The sequence below is a fragment of the Lutjanus erythropterus genome, chromosome 17 (assembly GCF_056507025.1).
Source record: "Lutjanus erythropterus isolate fLutEry1 chromosome 17, fLutEry1.hap2, whole genome shotgun sequence".
NCBI lineage: Eukaryota > Metazoa > Chordata > Actinopteri > Lutjaniformes > Lutjanidae > Lutjanus > Lutjanus erythropterus.
This window is the reverse complement of record NC_139333.1, coordinates 24,116,689-24,137,472: the sequence shown is the minus strand read 5'-3', so window position 1 is coordinate 24,137,472 and position 20,784 is coordinate 24,116,689. Positions and strand designations below refer to the sequence as shown.

General features: G+C 40.7%; 1 protein-coding gene across 1 annotated transcript in view; it reads right to left on the bottom strand.

Moving 5' to 3' along the window:
* sdk2b (sidekick cell adhesion molecule 2b) overlaps nucleotides 1-20,784 on the bottom strand; it is a 372,724-nt gene that overhangs the window by 62,342 nt on the left and 289,598 nt on the right. Inside the window, exons 6-14 of the mRNA XM_084740321.1 lie at nucleotides 18,857-18,968; nucleotides 17,453-17,643; nucleotides 15,242-15,325; nucleotides 14,066-14,260; nucleotides 10,954-11,070; nucleotides 9,308-9,475; nucleotides 8,816-8,918; nucleotides 2,737-2,913; nucleotides 553-689 (exon numbers count right to left, since the gene is read on the bottom strand). Of these exons, the coding sequence (XP_084596447.1) occupies nucleotides 553-689; nucleotides 2,737-2,913; nucleotides 8,816-8,918; nucleotides 9,308-9,475; nucleotides 10,954-11,070; nucleotides 14,066-14,260; nucleotides 15,242-15,325; nucleotides 17,453-17,643; nucleotides 18,857-18,968 (1,284 nt within the window). The remainder of the gene's footprint in view (nucleotides 1-552; nucleotides 690-2,736; nucleotides 2,914-8,815; nucleotides 8,919-9,307; nucleotides 9,476-10,953; nucleotides 11,071-14,065; nucleotides 14,261-15,241; nucleotides 15,326-17,452; nucleotides 17,644-18,856; nucleotides 18,969-20,784) is intronic.

Here is a 20,784-nt window from a genome sequence, read left to right as displayed (position 1 = left end):
AATTAAAATTAAGCACAAAAGACCACCAAAATCTTTTGTTTAGCCACAGCAGAAGCTGCTTCTTTGAATCAAAGCGTGCATATTTGGGTCTAAAAATCTGTTCTGCGTCACTAAAAAGCCTCCCACGGACTCACAAGACACCTTTTCTTCATGATCGAGTCTCCCTCTCTGTCTTTTACGTTGTTTTCATCTTGTCGCATGTACTGATACGCAGAATAGTTGTGTTATTGCTCCATAAATTTAGGGTGAAATCAGTCTCGATGTTGGGAGGTGCGCAATGATGTAATGATCAATAAAAGTAACAAGTCTGTCTGTTGCGTTAAAAAATGTAGGGGGGTAAGAGTTAAAATAAATACTAAATAAGTAAGTACAGTGGCCTGAAAACTCTACTTCAGTACAGTGAAGAAATATTCATACTCAGTTACTTCCCACCTCTGGTTATAAATAAATTATAGATCTTAAAGTTGTGTAAACTGGCACAAAGGTTGCAAAGCACAGGAGGTAGAGAAGGATGAATGCATGACTGGAATATACTGGATCCATGTGACTTACTGTTCTCAGAAACCTCCAGGATGTATCGTATGAGGGGACTGTTGCCATCAAAAGGCTTGGCCCAGGCCAGGTCGATGGCTCTTTTCTCAGATGTGCTCAGCACGGCTGTAGGGTTCTCTGGGGCGTGTGGCAGCTGCCTGCAGGGAACATCGGGACAACTTCGATAAATAAAAGTATTTCTGCTATCGCGGCAACTCCACCGCTGGGGGACAGAGAGCAACAGAGCTTTTTGGTCTCCTCTGAACGTCCCTTGTACAAATCTGAGGCAAAGCTGAATGTTTTGTAACAGAGAGATCAGTTAGACAGGTGATGAAATGTGGCAAGACAAGACAGTCAGAATGGTTCCTTGTCAAGATGGACACCGTCAAACAAAACGAGATAGATATCACCAGAGGGGGGAAACGGATTGAAAGGCACACGAAGACAGATAGGAAGAAAATGCCCAGACAAAGACATGAATAAACGAGGCCAAAGCTGGGGATCATTAATTCATTCAGCCATAAACTCAGATAAGCACAGACAGATTGGTAGATAAACCTAAATTCAGAGAACAGATACAGACAGTAACTCAGTCAAATGAGACGGCCAACAGGGGGACAAAGAAAAACAGTCTGTCCATTACTTTGGCAAACAGAAAGATGTCTCATTCATATTAAGTTTACCCTCGCTGCAGTGACACACTGTTTGTCAAAGTGCAACAATGGCAGGCAAAGTTTTGCAGAAAGAGAAGATTTGACATGACACAAACAATACAGAATTTTTCGTGTGAGTGTGTGTGTGTGTGTGTGTGTGTGTGTGTGTGTGTGTGCGAGAGTACAAGTGTGTGTCTGGGTGTGCAGTCACACAGATAGGGAATAGGGGGGAGTCCCCTGGGGCTGGAGGTGTGATGGGTGAGAATGAGGACAGGAGAGGTGAGGAAGAGCAGGTGTCATTTAAGTGGAAATGAGTCAGAGGTGTCAATAAGAACAGACAGAATGGCACTGAGACGTTGGCGGTGCACTGTAAAAAAAAGAAGAAAGTTGAGAAAACTTAGAAAAGTATAGCAACCAGGTGAAAAGACTGAAGTTTACTCAACTAAGGGCTTATTTGTTGAGTCATCCTAGGTTAAGAAGTTCCCTGAAAGTTTTCACTAAAGTTTGTCAACTTAACATTACTATTCGGACGTACTTCTGTACTTAAAGTTCACTCAAAGTGCCTTCATATGTTTGACTAACCTAGCTACTCATGTATTTAAACTGTTACATTTGAAGATTCTCGCAGTTTAAGTAATTTTTTATGCACTGCTGTTGATGTATGCTTTCTGTCTATAACAGACCAGGGCAAAATGCGGCCTGGGGGCCAGATGTGGCCCACTGCAAGGTTTCCTGTGGCCCGCAAGGCCATTGTGGAAATACCAAAAATTAAAAGACAGTTGACATTTTGCATACCTTTAAACTATTATCAGACCTTTATTTTGAAAGGGGTCAGTGCTGTGTTCATCTGTATTCACTCTATGCAGTACACCCATGTTGTTTATATTGTTCTTCTTCTGCTTTCACTTCTACTATCATTGCAACCTGTATGTGGCATACATGGTAGACTGTTAAACATCGAGTTTTGCCAAAACAAAATATTAGCCGTCGACTCATCACATGGCAATTCAGAAAGGGTGACCAACAGTAGAAGTGCCCTGAGACACTTACAATGATTCCATTAATAGGGATTTGGTCATTTTTAAAACCTTAAATCGTTTATGTCTGGCCCTCGGCAGCCTGATCAATTTCTTATGTGGCCCCCCATGCAAAATAATTGCCCACCCCTCATCTATAAGAACACAATTTCAAGTTCATGAAAAGTAATAATTTAAGTTATCTTAACTTCAGTACATGAGTAGATGTGAGTAATTATGATAAGTTGGACAAAGAGTGTAGATAAGTAGATCTGAATAGTAATGTCACGACTGAGAAACTTAACACAAGCACAACAGCACAAATTTCTTGTTTTACAGTGTGGAGGCACATGAGCGTCTGGCTCCGTGAATGCATCTGAGTCTGTACATGTATTTGTGTTTGTGCTCGGTTGTCTTGCTTCAGAAAACATGTTCTTTCCTGTGTCTGTACCCTGGAGAATATTGGTGGAGCAAGAACGCGAGAGAAAAGGGAAAAGGGGGGGGGCAGTCAAGACAGGAAGGCGAAGTGTGGTTACCTGACACGGAGGTGTGCGCTGCGCGAGTCGTTGCCACCAACGGAGGTGACTCTGCACGTGTACGTGCCTATGTCACCTGACCAGGTTTGGGAGATGTGGAGAGTGCCGTCTGCATCCAGTCGCATGCGGGGGATGGACTGGACGTTGATCACTGAGCCTTCTTTTTCCCAAACATGCCTGGAACACAAAGTCATCAGTCAGCAGGTCTGTGGTTGGTATTGTTATTATCATCACTCTCTAAGATCTATACCTAGGCAACTGGACTTACAACTGGACTTACTTGAGGTTCTTGAAGGTGTTGCCCCTCTCAACCAAGTGGCTTTTTCAGTTCTAACTGACTAAGTAGGGAGTTACAGGTATCTAACTTCTTGTGGGGTCATCAAAATCTTGAGTCATGCGAGTCACTGAAGCTCCCAGCCATCATGTGAGTCATGAAAGCATGAAAGTACCCCCATCTAACCTCACCGTCCAAGAAAGGAAAGCACTGAACTCACACCAAAGAGGCCGGAAGACCACCATCTTACCAGGAGATAAAGTAGATGCACAGTGGTGTTAAACACAACCAATTATCACGCTGAGGAGATTGATCTATGCAGTGACACAACCACTAAGGCGAGATCCTACCAGCGGCTATAAGAATAGAGCAGTCAGCTGCCGCCAACAATTAGAAAAGGACCAAGCCATCCTGCGCATTTATGAACTTCCAAAGATACACATGGTAGGAGCGACGCTCATATCCATTATCAGTAGCATTACCTCAGTAACTTACAACATTGCCAATCACCTGGCTACCATCCGGGCTTCTCTGGTCGGGAGCACTCCATACCACATCAACGTAGAAAAACAAAACACGACTAAGATGAAAGCATGGCAACCTACAGTGTTATTTCAATTTTCAAATGCTTTACCATCTCAGAAGCAGTTAAAACGTTAAGTAAACGACTGCTACAGGATAGAACACTGCCTGACAGAACCAGTCTCCCAATCTGTATTTCTCCTGCCTGAATCCAAAAACAATGAAGGGTTCCACAGACAGAACCATGGCTGTACCATCGGTAGGCTCACTGGTGCCTCCAATAGTGGATAAAATAAAAATATGGAAAAAGTAGAGAGCAAAGCCCTGATCTCCTTTGCAGGAGCGGCTCCAAGCCGCTTTTTTAGATATGTGGATGACACCTGGATCGAAATCAAAACACAGGAGGTCGAAGCTTTCCCAGACCCCATCAATGCAGTGACCAGCAACATCGAGTTCACTCATCAGGATGTCAGAAGAGGCAGTCCCTCTTGGATTGTGCAGTGCACACTGTAGATGTCAGAAGCCTCAACACCAGGACCCCCCTCCCAACACACACACACACACACACACACACACACACACACACACACACACACACACACACACACACACACACACAGATCAATACCTAATCTTTGACTTGCACCACCCACTGGAACGCAAACTGGGGGGTAATCAGAACCGTACATCATCAGGCTCAGAACATACCCACAAGGACAGAGGGGAAGGACCAGGAACAAAAACACACCAAGGAAGAACCTAAAACTCGTGGCTTTCCCCCGACTGGGCCTTCATCAAAACCACAAAAGGACAGCTAACATACAGAGAGGAAAACAACAATGAACAGAACAACATTCATTCTTAGAGTTTCTGAAAAGCTCGGGAGGATTTTCTACAAACACCACATCCCTGTGCATTTCAAGCCCAGTCACACCCTGAGGACAGAACACCCAGGCACAAGCAGAACAATGTAGTGTACAGTCCAAAGCGGCGAGGAATGCACAGACCTATACGCTGGGGGAACAAAACAATCACTGCACAAGTAGGGGCAATGCTAGTGAGCGAAACTGACACATAGCTGCTCCGTCAAGTGGTTGTTTCTGACACCACCTATCAGCAACCCACAGTGCTGCCTTGAGATCCTTTAACACCCATTCACACCTCAAATCATGGAACCTTTATGACTCACCTGATCGCTTTTTGGATCAAAGGCTCACATGTGACCTTAGTGACTCGGTAGTTGCTAACACCTATTCACACCTTGACTCAGGTGACTCTAACTACCCACATGATGGCTGGTGGGTGGGGGTAGGGGTGTGTTGATGATCTCACAAGAGGTATTTAACCATCCATCCAATAATTTTATTCATTATGACTATAAGTGAGAATATAGTATGACTCATCAACTTTGCTTTACAGATTTAGAAAATATGTAGTCACGCAACAGCAACGTCAACCAGGACAAGGAGTGCAGGCCTCCGATCATTTTCTTTAATCAAACAGGAATCATCTCAAACGCTCTTCTTTGAGTGCCAAAGGGAATCACAGAAAGTAATCCAAATTGTTCTAGCCAGAGCCTGCGACTCTAAAATGTCATCGTGACAAATAGTGGACAGAAATAAATGTGCTCAAATATGACTGTGAAGTGTTTGTTGCAGCGTGATCATACACAGAGCCAACAGAGAGTTGCGAGTGGCCCTGAACAAACATGTATTCTTTGTAGACGGCACAAAATGAGGCAAAACTGCACGAATGACAGAAGGCAAGATCAGCTCTTGTTGTTGCTTTTTCACTCTGAAGTCACCGTTAACTTTTTTTATTTGGGTCCCCAAATGTTGGGCCAGTGCAATAAAACATGAAAATGAATTAGTTTTTCGCTGAATGATTAAAGGGATAGTTTGGACTTTCTGAAGTAGGGCTGTATGAAGTATAGATCCATCCAATGTATGACTTCCAGTAGATGGCATCCTGCTGTGGACAGGGCCAGCAATAAAATCAGAATCAGTTTAAGAATATTTTCACTGCTTTACCTTAGCTTCAGACAGCCTTTCTGACAAGAAACGAATGTTAGACAAGCCAGATATTGCACTTTACAAACCAACCAAACTCCACTGGCAAAATCAGCAAGTTTATCTCGCAGAACATTGGAGTTGCTGGTCTACCACTGCCTCGATCGGTTACTTTGTTTTTGTTATTTTGTGACTCTGGTGTCTCAAAAGGTTAATTTGGATTCACTGAAGTCAGAAAATAACACAAACAAATTAACAGACTGAGGCAGAAGGAGACCCGAAACTCCATGTTCTGCGAGGTATAATTACTGTTTTTGTCAATGGAGTCTGGTTGAGCCAGAGAGTGAAAGATATTTGGCTCATATAATTTAGTGCTTTAGCTTTAGCTTTTACTATAACTAATACACTGACTGTCGATAGGTTCCCTTGTTCAGCCCCACTTTAAATAATCCGACTACCCCTTTAAACTAAAGCCTAGGTGAACAAAGACATACTGTGAACAGTTTTAAATGTCAAACAGATTATCCAAGGGTGTTAGGTAAAGCTGACTTACTCTCAGTGTCAATGACAAACACTCACATTGAATATTAAAGCACATTCATATTTCTTTAGTACTCATTAGGTGTGATTTTTGCAAGATTTCCAGTACCTGACTTGCATCATTTAGTTACCACCTGCTGGAATGTGCACTGCAGCTTTAGATGGTAGCTTAACTCTTTTTGACAGTAAAGCAACGAGTAAACTGAGGGGTTTGGTCGCCTTTTATTCCTCCACAATCCGAGAAGAATATGTTATTAGCGAGGTATTTCATCTTTCTCCCCCATGTCTCTTCAAGCTCGCCATCAGAGCTGCCCTGCATGCATATCACAGCGGCTGACGGCTGCATATCAAACACTCATCAAAACTGCACGGCTCAAACGTGGCGTCAGATGTGGCCTTCTCTTCTCAGTAGAAAGGGACAGAATGGTCTATTGATCGCTACTGATGTTGGCTACGAGCTTGGAGTTCAGTAAAACGTCTGTAGTGAGGGTTGTGAGTTGCACTGGTTTATACTGCAATTGCAAGCTGCAGGTGTGTGAGTGTGTCATTCTTGTAATGACATATGTGCACATTAACGGTCAAGAAACATGTTTAGCTGGTGTAGGCGTTTGCTTTTGTGCAAACTGCATGTCTGTCAGGGACACAGCTTTCTACATTTGAGCACTCTTTATATTTCAGCGCAGGTATTTACGAACTTGTGTGCATTTGGTATAAGTCTTAACATTCCTGCGGGGAACTGGAGCATAGAGAGGTAAATAATAAATACTTTGTGCTCAGGGTAGTAAATGACTAATTAACAACCAAAGGTGCAGAGAACAAGTACAGCAAGCAATAACTAATGATGAAGCATCTTCATTAACAGATCTAAGGGCCAAAAAGGTTCAACAGTTTTGCTTTTTTTAGGTTTTCACTTTAAGGTGTAGACTAGAGGATAATGAATACACAGAAATGTGTCCAGATGTACGAATAGAATTCACCATCAGAATCCAATTTAAGATTTCTGTGCATGGTCAGGCAAACACGTACAATAAAGGTTTTCTGATCAGGACTTTTTTTTTTGGTTAAACCTCCCACTACAGGATAATATTGCTTTGAGGCTGTGGCTCATTAACCGTGAAACTAATTGATCTACGGACACCTTTAAATAATAAGGCCGGGAATGTTTCATATTTTTTCTAATTGTCAGGTAATCTCATGAAAAGATCAAAACCACCAATCAATGTATCCCACCAGCACATGACGTGCAGCCGCGGCCCGAGACGGCTCATTCCTTTGTGCCGTAGATCTCCGCTGCCGTCCCAGAACGATCAATGAGACAGATGGGTGGTGAGTCAATTCAGCTGTGTGTTAATACACAGATGAAAATAGTCCCCAACAAATGCACGACTTATACTTGCTTGAATAACATTTGCTAATAATACAAACTGCAGGGCCCTGCTGTTTTGGGACTTTAAATCTTAAAAGATACCCACAAATTATTAAGAGACAGTTCCTTGATTTTAGTCTTATATAAGATGACAGCAGCCTTATCCTTTAAAAACACTTCCAATTTAAGGATGTAAATGATAAATTATTAATCAATTAAATGCCAGTAAGAATTTAATCGATTACAAATGTTTTAACTAACAATTTAAGCTTTGTGTACCATTTCTTCAGAGCTCACAATTGATCAAATAGCAGGTTATAATGAATAAATACAGCAAATAAACACAGTGTATTAAGGAATTTAAGCATAAAACCACATAAGACCACGTAAGATTGTTACATGAACATAGAAATTTAACCAACAACATTAAGACCATTCTTATTATTTATTAATTTAACTTATTTGTTCTTATCTATCATTAATTATGAAATAAATGGACAAAATGACAAAATATTGGTTGAGGAAAATGCACAAAATTTGCAAACCTCTTCCCTGTCTTTTTTTTTTCCTACTTTTTCATCGTGTCTGTTCTTTATCTCTATTGCTTTTGTGTTTTGCTGTGAAGCACTTTATGACATCTGTTCGAGAAAAGTGCTATAGAAATAAACTTCGCTCACTCAATAATACGTTGTTTACGGCAGTAGTCGGTGTTACACCATGTTTAGGCATACACTGATTATATTGCTTGGCCACTGCCACCAACTGTCTTTTTGCTTTTGCAAAAATTAGAAATTCAACCTGTTTAATTCATTTTCATTTATTCTTAAAATAAAAAAAACTCTTATCAGTTCTTAGCCAACAGATGCCAGGATTATAAAAGGAAAACGTCTTTTCTGTAAAGCAGACGTACTTTAAAAAGGCACAGATTACAGCCTGACATGAGGTTGACTGACAACTGAATTTGATTGTACAGCCTAAAATCTGCTAGAAGGGTAATTATACGAAGCCCCAGCATCACCAAACACAAATAAAAGCATTCTGTTGTTCATTACATTATCATTTGTAAAACTAAGGATAAACTAAACCAGCCTTACTTTACTACTCGTGTGGACATCAGCTATAGTTGTCGGAATGAGTGTGGGGGATGATTGATAAACCTGGCAACGCAAAACTTTATAATAAGCCGACCATCTAAGCTTTGTTTTGTTCAAAGTAAGTGGAAGATCTTAAAAGCAAACATTAAAGATCAAAGTAAGTGCACATATTTTCTGGTAAAACAGATGTTGTCAGAGGTTCACTAACTGCTGGGACAATTTCCTCGCCGTGGCGTGCCTACATTATACTTCTAAGTTTGTTATGCATCCGTACCTGACAGTTACACTGGGGTCATGTGTGACTCCGCAGGTCATAATGGCTTTAGTTCCTTTGATAACACTCTGGTCCTGTGGGGGGGTGGTAATCCGTGTGCGAGCTGCGGAGACAGAACGAAAAACACAGAACGAGACAGAGAAAAAGAGATGAGGAAAGTAACGGAAGACATAACAGCCAACAAAATGTCCTTCCTGAGAAGAACAAGACTAGGAAAAAAAAAAACACGACAAACAAATTTCAGAAAACTCATTTCAGTTGAAATTACATGCTGCTGTTTTGTATTTTGTTTCTTGATGGCTTCTCGCAGAAAACACCTCAATGATGACTCCAAACTTGCACAGAAGAATGCTTTTGTGTCTGAAGGAATTGGGTTCGGCTTTATTATTATATGGCAAAAGATTGCTCGGGCATTGAAAACACAGAACATAAGGTATGTGGGTTTTTTCAAAGGATGTTAGATGTCTGGTCCTTGTAACCCTGCACGCTTACCCCAGACCACAAGGTCGGCGGACGCCTCATCGATGCCCCTGGAGTTGCTCGCCATGCAAGTGTAGGTCCCGGCATCGGAAATGTGCGAGGGCGAGATGAGTAAGCTGCCTGACTCGAGGAGGGTGAACCGGGGCAGCTGGACCGAACCGCTGGCCAACACACGCTCACCTAAGTGCAGGAAGAGGGAGAAGAGGAAGAAAAATGAGAAGGCAGATACATAAACAGAGAGAAAGGCTGACAAAAACTAGAATTACCACCTTGCGGTCGTATGCCTCCACTGACCAATCAAGTTACAGTTTATCTATATCTGTCCAGACTCATATAATACATGTGGTGAAGACTTTGAAAGAATTTAGAAAAAGTTTTGAAGTGTGTTTTCTGGATCAATCTAATTTCTCACTATATTGACGCGTAAGAATCCTGTGAGAAACATTCTGCTTTCACTTGGTGACTATTTTTACAGAGGAGTCCACAGGACTGACAGAGAGCTGAACATTATGTCGTCACAGTGAGGCTGACCTTTGACCTTTTGGATACAAAATGTCATCACCTTATCATTTTATCCTATCAGAGTCATTTTATCTTCATATTTGAATCAGTTCTTCCTTGAGTCCAAATGAATGCTTGTGCTAAATTTGAAGAAATTCTGTCCGGGTGTTAGTGTGAGATATCACCTGCGCAAGAGTGGGACTGATTTGAGGTTACAGTGACTTTTGACCTTTAAAATCTAATCTGTTCATCGCTGAATCCAAGTAGATATTTGTGCTGGTTTTGAAGAAATTCTGTCCAGGTGTTCCTGAGATATTGGATTCACAAGAAGTGGATGGCTGTGAGGTTACTGTGACCTCTGACCTTCAAAATGTGTATGTCTTCACGTACAGGTAATTTTTTTTTTTTTTTAACAGAGGACTGACAGTAAACTTCAAGTGATTTTGCAGAACATCATGATGCCACAGTGAAGCTGACCCTTGACCTTTTGCATATAAAATGTCACCAATTCATCCTAGTAGACATTTGTGTGAAATTTTGTCATAATGAGCACATGAATTCTTGAGTTACGGCCAAAAATGTGTTTAGTGAGGTCACCGTAACCTTTACCTTTGACCTCTAAAATTTAATCATTGAGTCCAAATGGATGTTTGCGCCAAATTTGATGAAATTCCATTGATGCGTTCTTGAGATATCGCAGTCACAAGAATTCGAAGGACAAGAGGTCACAGTGACCTTGATTTTCGACCACCAAATTTGGATCAGTTCATCCTTGAGCTGTAGTGCACGTTTGTTCCAAGTCTGAAGAAATTCTGTTGCGGTGTCCTTGAGATGTTGCATCCAAAAGAATCGGATGGACATACGCATGTAAGATGGACAACCCGAAAACATAAAGCCTCCGGCCACAGCTGTCGCCAGCGCGGAGGTGTAAGAAAACAGTATTTAGGGACAGAACAGGAGAGGGGATTGTGAGGAAAAACAAGGACAGCGTTCCCCTGATCTGCTATTGAAAACGTGAAAATCCTGGTGCAGAGTAAATCCTGGTAAAGGAATCCAATCAGGCTTTATTTGTTAAGCCACGGCAAACTATGGTCCCTTGTGTAATATAGATAACGGGCATCATAATCTCTAGGTGTGTGCATGAGTCTAACAGAGACCTTTCTGCCAGGTGATAGCCGGTCTTGGCGCTCCAGAGGTCTCGCAGTGCAGGATGACTGACATGCCGTCGATCACAGTGCTGTCGGAGGGTCCGGCTGTGATATTCGGGGCAATGCCTGAGGGGAGACAAACGCACACACAGAATAAAGAGACAGCTTCAGTACAGTAAAGAGGCAAGGTAAGAGGGTTATGGAGGTGAGAGAATAACTCTCTGTGGCAAAACCCCTCTTCAAACGTATTTTCTGTAAGCGCCAGCCAGCTGCATCTCAGTGTTTAGTCGATGCTTTGTTCCACTAATTCTTTACAGATTGACACAGCCTTCACCTTGGTGCCACAACTGTCTGCTGCCGGTCTATTTTTTGCAGCCGCAGAGAGAGATAGCGGGTAGAGGAAGAGGAGGAGGAGGAGGGAGAGGGGTAGACAGAAAGAGGCAATATGTAGATAAGTAAAATCCCTATTTGTGATATGCAATAAATCACAGCTTTTATAGGATGACAGAAAACTGTATCGCTCCCCAGAGGGAAGGAGGAGGAGGAGCAGGGGAGTTTGTCACAGGAGCAGTGTTGATCTCAGGACACGGGGAGCGGGACAGATGGAGAAGTGGGGACGCGAATGTGTTGAGGGAAAGGAAGATGATGAGGTGAGATCCGGAAGGAAACGAGAGAGAGGAAGAGGAGACGGTGTCAGGGAGGAGCAGCGATGGAAGGGGTGAGTTAGCGAGAGAGAATATCATGAATTCTGATAATGTGGTGTAGCGAGGAGTGAAGGAACTGAGACGGGGTGAAGAAAATTAGATGTCATAAACTTGCCAAACACAAGCACGGCGAGGGTAAAATTACCAGTGATCTTCAAATGCCAGCAGCGGCACATGTTCAGAAAAAAACTACACATTCATAGTGACTCAGGTGATTAGAGTTAGGCAGCAAATATGGTATTAAGGTTGACTCTTTTTTGTAGTTATGTAAACTTAATCAGCATAAGCCTATAAGAAAGTTCAGAGAGCTACAAGTTCTACAACTCTCAAGAGCCGAATGATATTTCTGAAATACATATAACTAAATAGCACATGTGATATTACTGCACAATAATGCAAAAGACAGACTACACATTTTCTCGTACATGCAGAATGTAATGTGAATTAGTGCTGCTTGATTGCTGATCAGCTTAGCACTCCACCTCTTGCAGTCCCGTCCCTTTTTGTACTGCGCTCCAATAACAGTTGTGCAAGTTTGGTATCTGGCAAAACCCCTGCAAACTTTATAATCTAATCTACATCAAATATTAACTATTATGTTAGTAAAAGGCTAGCTAAGTTGCAAGATAATCTGCATCAACTGTTAGCTAGCTAACGAGGTAGCATTTTGCCAGCATGAGCTAACTTCAGATGTGACAATGGGTTTCCCTGTAGCTCTGACCCGCGCACTGTAGATACTAAAGGTGTGACGTTATATAAAACCCTTTTACAGGTCCCCCAGCAATCCTTCAAAATTTGGTTTTCTTGTCAACATGGACGAGCCCAGCACACAGCATTTCTAAATACAGGAAAGACCTACTCTGACTCTGATTGGCTATTGACTTGTTACCTTCGCTTTGGATTGTTTTGGTTTGGTAGTTTCAGGCATGAGGAGCGAGACGGGGTAGGGTTAGGTAACAACGTCATATTAACCATCCTGAGAAAAAAGAAAATAGCATACAGGAAACAGGACAGGAGAAGGTTCCAGAAGGGGCGGGACTTTAGGAAAGGTCAGTTATCACAACACTGCTTTCATTTATCAGCATTTCCTCTATTGCCTCTGTAAATGTGTTAAACACGAGAAGGAAATGTCAGTAAAATTCACAGCAAAGCTGGTTTTTATACGTTCTGACCAAAAAAAGGGGCAACCATTTTCCATCCAGATTTCTTGTCGCCAGTTGAGTGTTTCATGCATTGACTGATGTAGTTTACAGTAAATCAGCTCCTCATGCTGACATACAGTCAAGTCAGTCAGCAGTTTTCAGGTACATTTGCTGATTTGCTTGTCTGCCACCGTTGTGTTTTTGATCACCTCCACATAATTGCTGTTATACACAGTCTGCCAACACGGGTGATTGACAGCTGTGACATGTTGCTCGTGTTGCCTGTTGTTTATCCTGTACTCTGCAAATGATGTAAACCAGATTTTTTTAAATCTTTTTTTTTTTAAATAATAGACACTTGCAGCTATATGAGGTTGCACTAAGGCACTGTGGTGCTTTGAGCTAAATGCAAACAACCACATGCTAAAATGTTCACAACGACAAAGCTAACATGCTGATGGTTAGCAGGTATTGTTTACTATAGTTCCCAGTTCATGTGTTAGCATTTTGCTAATTAGGACACAAATCTACAGCTGAGGTTGAGGGGAATGTCATTAGTGGAGCTGATAATGTCACTAAATTAAAAGTTCCCTGAGTTACAACAATTCATCCTGAAGGAGACGTGAATGTTTACGTTGAGCTTCAGGGCAACCCACCAGATAGTTGTGGAGACATTTAACTCAAAACCACAAACGCCAACCTCATGGTGGAGCAAGACAAGAAGTCAGGGGATCAGATGGTGGGCTTCATCCTCTGAGGGATCGTGAATGTCTGCCTAAAATTCATGACAATCAGTCTGATAGTTGTTAAGATATTTCCATCTATAACAAAGAAGTGGACCAACCAACCATTGCCGTCACTTGAACCATGCTGCAAACCTAACAGAAAAGACACTGAATATTTCGCTTGACTTCCTTGGGTAAAAAAAAAAAAAACTTCCTCTGATTTTTAGGAATTCTGTTAAAAAATGTGTTATCTTCTATCAATTAATTTGCAGTTAATTTTGTGGAAGAAATTGCACAAGTCAACCTTGCATTTAAAGAACTAAATTGCTGCTACACTTCTCCCCGCTTTTAGGTGAGAATTGCTTTCCATTTTTGGAAAGCAATTACGGGTCTTTTCTGAATCTGACAAGGGGCTTGAGAGAGCTGTGTAAGGATTTAACATTATTTTATGAAAAAAAAGTTAATTCAGAGTTTTAACACAACATATTGCGCTTTAATAGCAGTAATTGCTGAAATTAATTTCATTTTGAAGAGCTGCTGGAGCACTCACTGGTAACAGCCAGGTACGTGTTGGTCTGGACTTCTCCTGCCATATTCCTGGCGAAGCACTGGAACATCCCCGTGTCGTCGGGCAGCAGGCCGTTGACCTGCAGGCTGCCTCCCACCAGCACCCTATACCTGGGCGTTTTCACCGGGTCGATGGGCAAAGCATCCTTGTACCACACAATGTCTGGCTGCGGCACTCCTGCAGAGGGTGAGTGAGGGCGGGGTGTACAGACAGTAGGTCATGCATCATTTCATTTTTCATTGTACACATTAAAGGGAAATAAAACATTGAATGTTTTTGGATTCAAATTCCATAACAGTCAAAGCCATTCCTCCTCCAGGAGACCATTAAACCTACCTATTTCTGTGGCCAATTATACTATAAATATGCACAAAAACATTGCTGGTTAAAGGGATGGTTCAGATTATTTAAAGGGGGGGTTTATGAGGAACTCATAAAAAGCTGTTCAACAAAAGGTCATTTTAACCACTTAAAAAAGGTCCAGCTAAAACCAATCAATATCAGTTTAAATGTATGCCATATTTAGAATATTTTCAACTTTACTTTGCCTTCAGACAGGAGGAAACTGCCATTATATGAGCCAAATCAAGCAAAATCTCTCCAAATCAACCAAACTCCATGGGTGAAATCACTGATTTTACCTTGCAGAACACGGCAGTTGTTGGTCCACTGCTGCCTTGATCTGCCTGATAGTTTGTTTGTGTTACTGTGCAACCTGGTGTTTTGAAAGGATAGCGGGGTTCACCAGAGTCATACTGTAACGCAAACACATCAACAGATCAAGGCAGTGGTCGACCCGCAACTCCGGTGTTCTGAGGTAAAATTACTGATTTCGCCTATGCAGTTTGGTTGGTTTGGAGAAAGTGATATTTTGCCTATATAATGGCAATTTCCCATCAGAAAAGGCTGTCTGAAGGCACAGTAAATTGGTGAAAATATTCTAAATATATACCTGTCCATGTATCTGTCTACAGCAGTACATTGCTTAGCTTCTGTGCTGGTGCTCCTCTCTGCTTCTCCAAACTGGGGGCATGCTGATTGGCATCTACTGTAGATACGCCAACTATCGATAAATAAGTCAGACAGCCCAACATTAAATAATCTATAGCTATAACTATCCCTTTAATATGCGGACAGATATTCATAGACACTTCTCACCTCGCGCCTGACAGGGAATGTCCACCACCTTCTCCATCTCAGCTGTGATGTGTTTCTCCGGCTCCTTAATAAACTGCGGTGGTTCTGAAGGATGAAAAATTGCTAAAATAAGAAGCAAGATTGCAAACCTGCAGCCGTAATCATCACAACTCACAAAGTACATTAGTGAGAACTTGGGAGATCATTAAAAAAATAAACTGACAGTGCTTGTAACTGATGACACTTGGATAAAATCTAAATTATTATTATTTTTTTTTACTTTAAACGTATCCCTCACAGGGCAAAGTACTCAGAGCGCAGCTGAAAATAATGAGATTATACAGCGGTTTGATTGAAGAAAGCAGTAATTGGTATTCTGTTAAGGTTTTTATATGTATCCTTCAAACTCAAGGGAAGAGGAAAGGCTCAGTTAGCTGTATCAAGGGAAAAGTTCACCACACCTTGTCCTTTGAATCACATCACAACCTTGAAAAACATCAAAGTGTTTCAGTGTGATGGAATGAAAGTGACTCAAGCTATGTTATATTAAATAGTTTCTTGAGGCCAACCATAAGCTTCCTCCCCTTTAAATCAATAAGTCTTTCCCTCGACTGCTTCATGATTTATACCTTAGCCAGATTCATATAGTGTGACTAGTAATAAATATCAATTTCATACCAGCTCTTTTGTTGGAACTTGCAAATGTAAATGTGACATATACTCCCACACATTTCCCTGTGCACTGTTGTCAAATACATATATATATATATATATATATATATATATATATATATATATATATATATATATGTTTTTATTTAGGTTGTCATGCTGATATGAAAGCACATACAGCAGTTATGACAAATCACATTATTGTCACTTGAATTTGAACACTCAAACATACAATACAAAAGGCAAAAGCATAATGATTGAGATAAGTGCTGCAGATATCAAAACACAAACAACTCATGGGGGAACGTACTGATGAGCCTACTTTGACTGAGCCGCGGCAAATATACTGAAGCTCTCCCATCAAGGCTCAGCTTGATGTGGATTTGGAGCACATTTCCTTAATGTTTGTGCTTTCACTTTTTTTATGTGTTTTTGTCCTCAGGGGCCACTGTAAAAAAGAGACTTAAATAGAACTTGCGATGCAGCATCTGATTAAACCTGTATGGACTTGATTGTTGAAACTGTTGAGTGTAAACATTTACACACAAAAGCTTTACTCTGAATTACCTTAATTAAATTATACAGAAGGTTTGCAGGTGATTAAATGGCTTTCTTTCAGGATTAAGCGATTTTGATGGACAAACTTACTTTACTGACATTGAATCAACTTAATTTCCTGATGACACTACTGTAAAATTAGTTAGACAAGCCTTATTAAATTAAGAAAAGCCCAACATTAGTAAATAAGTTTAATCAACCCTAATAAATTATACTGACCAAACCCAAATTATTTTAATTGGATCCAACCCAAGTAAATAAGTTTAGTCAACCCTAACAAATTATATTGACCCAACCAAAATTATATTGACTCAACTTTAGTAAATTTAGTTGGATCCAATCCAAGTAAATAAGTTTAATCAACCCTAATATATTATTTTGACCCAACCCAAATTATTTTTGTCAGATCCAGCCCTAATAAATGAGTTTAGTCAATCCAAATAAATTTTATTGACTCATTCCAAGTAAATTTAGTTGGATCAAACCCTAGTAAATAAGTTAAATCAAACTTAATAAATTATATTGACCAAACCCAAGTTATTTTAATTGCATCCAACCCAAGTAAATAAGTTCAGTCATATTGACCCAACCAAAATTATATTGACTCAACTTTAGTAAATTGTGTTGGATCCAACCCAAGTAAATAAGTTTAATCAACCCTAATATATTATATCGACCCAACCCAAATTATTTTAGTCAGGCCCAACCCTAATAAATTATATTGGCCCAACCCAAGTAAATTTAGTTGGATCCAGCCCTAATAAATAAGTTGAACAAACCCTAAGAAATAATATTGACCAAACTCAAGTAGATTTAGTTGGTTCCCCCAAGAGTTATTTTTTTCACATGAATAACTGTGAATGGTGGTTTAATTTTTCTAAATACTAAATAACCAAAGTGGTAACAAGTGTTAAAGGCAGATATTTCATCTAGAGATGTGCATGTTTAAGGCAAGATGTCAACAGTCCTGCTTCAACAGATAATTCAGCTCATAGTTCTTACCTAGTACATGCAGATAGGCCCCTGCACTGACTGAAGGCACACTGCTGCTGCGGAGAATGGCCTCACACTCGTAGTATCCGGCATCGCTTACCAGGGGACTGAGGATGGTCAGCCTGCGGTTGAAGTCGCTCAAACCACTGGTCACCAGCACGCCGTTCTTACGCCACGAGATGCTCAGCTTGATAAGAGGCCTATGGGGGGGAAAGTAGAGGTTGGCCTAATCCCACTATCCCCATGAGAATTTATTCTTTTGTGCTCGATTATGAAATGATTCTGCTTCGGCAGTGCATGTCCCAAACTTTATGGCACATATCCATCAGTTTGTTTGATCTGCTGGGATGTGTGGTAGTGAAATGAAAAAAATATATATATCTATTTATAGGCTGAGATGATGCCAACTGTTCTCAATTTAAACTATTTCATGAGTCAAGGGATGTCATTAGTGGAGCTGCTTTGTGACTGCATATTCCAGCATAAAATACAGTTCTGTCTACTTAAGCTTGCAAGTTATCATTCAAAACACACAGAATATTTATTTTATTGTGCAAAAAAAGAAAGAAATTACTTGTTAAGATGGATATATGTGCATATTTTAAATGTATGTACGAATTACATCCAAACTATTATCATAATTTCCAATTAAAATTTTGAGCGCACACTTCAAGTCTAAAGATAGTTGGTTAAAGGGCCATTTCACCCATCTTATGATCTATCCCTGCAGACAGTGTTAGTTTTATTTGCCCTTGTTTTGTGGTATCTGTCTCTGCTAGGTATGCAATACAAACATTTAAGGTACCATAATACCATGATAAAAAAGTCCACAGTGCTATATTTATCACAATATTAAAAAACAAAGAAAACTGACAACTTTAGAAATTGATTGAATACTTAATCTGATGTAATCTGATTTAACTTGAAGTGCTTCTGCTTTCCTGTCTTGATAAAAATAAAACAAAAGTAGCTATGCATGGCTTGTCAAGAATGTTTGATATGTATGTACAAATGTAAAACAAAAACAATGCAGTCCCTTTCTACAATAAGTGGCAACTTCACAATAAGGGTTCATTAATTAATATTAATTAATGTAGTAATAATTATTAAATAACAATTAATTAACAGCTAACTAACTGTTTAGTCATGATTTACAAACAAGTTATTATTTATATATCACTTAATAGTTTATTAAGATGCTATTAACCTTATTTAATACAGTAATAAACATTAACTAACAGTTAACAAATGTCTCTTGTTAACATTTATAGATATAGATACTTAACATGTATGTCACTCTGTATAATCTACAGATAGTGTAGAACTGTTTCACTGTTCGGGGTTATCCTCAATGATTTGAGTGAACTGACCCTTTAATAAGCCGATCCATGACCCTACAGTTCCAGGATTTACCTTGCATTGGCCACACACTCCATTGTGACCTCCGAGGTGCCTGTAACCACGCTGGTGTTCCTGGGGGGGATGATGATGGTGGGGGCGATGGGGTCCGCTGGACCTCCGACATCTAGACAGACAGACAAGCACGTGGCCGCGCACACACACACACACCAGCAAAAACACACACACACACACACATGGAGAGGTTAAGCAGAGAGCAACGACGTTGATGGATAAATTGAACTAGATATAACGGGGGGTTCTCCGGATGGTGGGGTCCTATACATTTCATTTCCAGCTGGTGAACTCTGTGGCTGCTCATCGACGTGACATATTGGAACTGACCAGTGCAGAGACTGTATCCGAGTTCTGACAGAGAGACGGGCCGAATAGGACGAGGCAGTGCACTGACTGTGTATAATAAGATGTCTGCTGGAGAACCAGAAACGGGGATAGAAAAATGCAGCTTGACAAAGTTGAAGCTTAAGGGGTGAATAGGCTGAAAACACACACACACACATTTTCATATGTGTACGAAACTCTGCATGCACATATAACTCGTCTGTGTCTGTGTGTTTGTGTGCGCTGTGAGCATCAGAGACAGAGACAGCCCATGGCGGTGAGAGCACTGTGTGTGTGTGTGTGTGTGTGTGTCTGTGTGTGTCTGTGTGTGTGCTGCTGCTTGAGATGTGTCATGTCTGCGATAAACTCACACTGATCCGTCAATCCCATCAAGCCCTGGGAGTGTGCTTGTGGCTGCACATGTCAGATGTAGCTACAGGGGCTGTCATGACTCAATCTTACCAATCTTGGGTCATTAAATGCTGTGTACAGGCCATGTGTACACCCATAAACACGCACACACACACACACACACTCACACACACACATACCTTAACCAACAACAAGGTTTGACTGCTTGTCACTGGGAAAACACTATTACGAATTTCAACTGGTCAAACTTAAACATACACTCATACATATTTTAGCCGCTTTAAAAAGTTCCGCCTAAAAAGAATCAATATCAGTTTAGGTGTATATTATATTTAGAATATTTTCAATGCTTTACTTTGCCATCAGACTGCCTTTTCTGGTGGGAAACTGTGGTTGAGTAACCAACCAAACTCCATAGGTGAAAACAGTAATTTTACCTAGCACAGCACAGGAGTCTTTGGCATCGATCTGGACAATGGTGAATCCAAACTATTGTTTCAAAACACAGACGTCACACATTAACACAAAGAAACTAACAGACCGAGGCAGTGGCAGGTCAGCGTCTTCCGTGTTCTGTGAGGTAAAATTACAGATTTCGCCAATGGAGTCTGGTTGAGCAGGAGAAAGCCATATTTGGCTACTGTTTGCTGACATTACTGTGCTTCAATGTTGCCTTGCTTCTCCAAACTGGATGCTTGCTGACCAGCATGTACTCTAGAAAATACACTGACTATCAAAATGTACCCTATGCAGCCCAGCATCAAAAAGGAAGCAATAGCAATCGCAAAGGCTAAGAATATTTCAACATTTTGGTGAACAACATTTGCTGAAAGATCAAAAGTTTGTGCTCGGGATGTGGTTAGACAAATCCAAGTGGAAACATTTAGCCAGGCTCTTTCTGAAGTGATAAAATACGTCCAACAACAACTCAAAAATGTTTTATTCACACAATATAAGGCTGTTTCAGAGGCATGGTTCTTTCTTTTGGATACAGTCAGGCAGTTTCCCGCGGCCCTTGTGTCTTTATGCAAAGATAGGCTAAACATGTACTGACCCCAGCTCTATACTTAAAGCGCAGAATGGATGTTGAGATCGATGCCCCAGAATGTTCAAGTGTTTCTTTTAAAATTTCCTCTGTTTTGAGAGACGAGAGTTGGCTCGTAGCTAAAACACTGTCAGTGACAAAAAAGCCTAATTTCTTGTTCTTGGGAAGTCTTTAAAGGCACGGT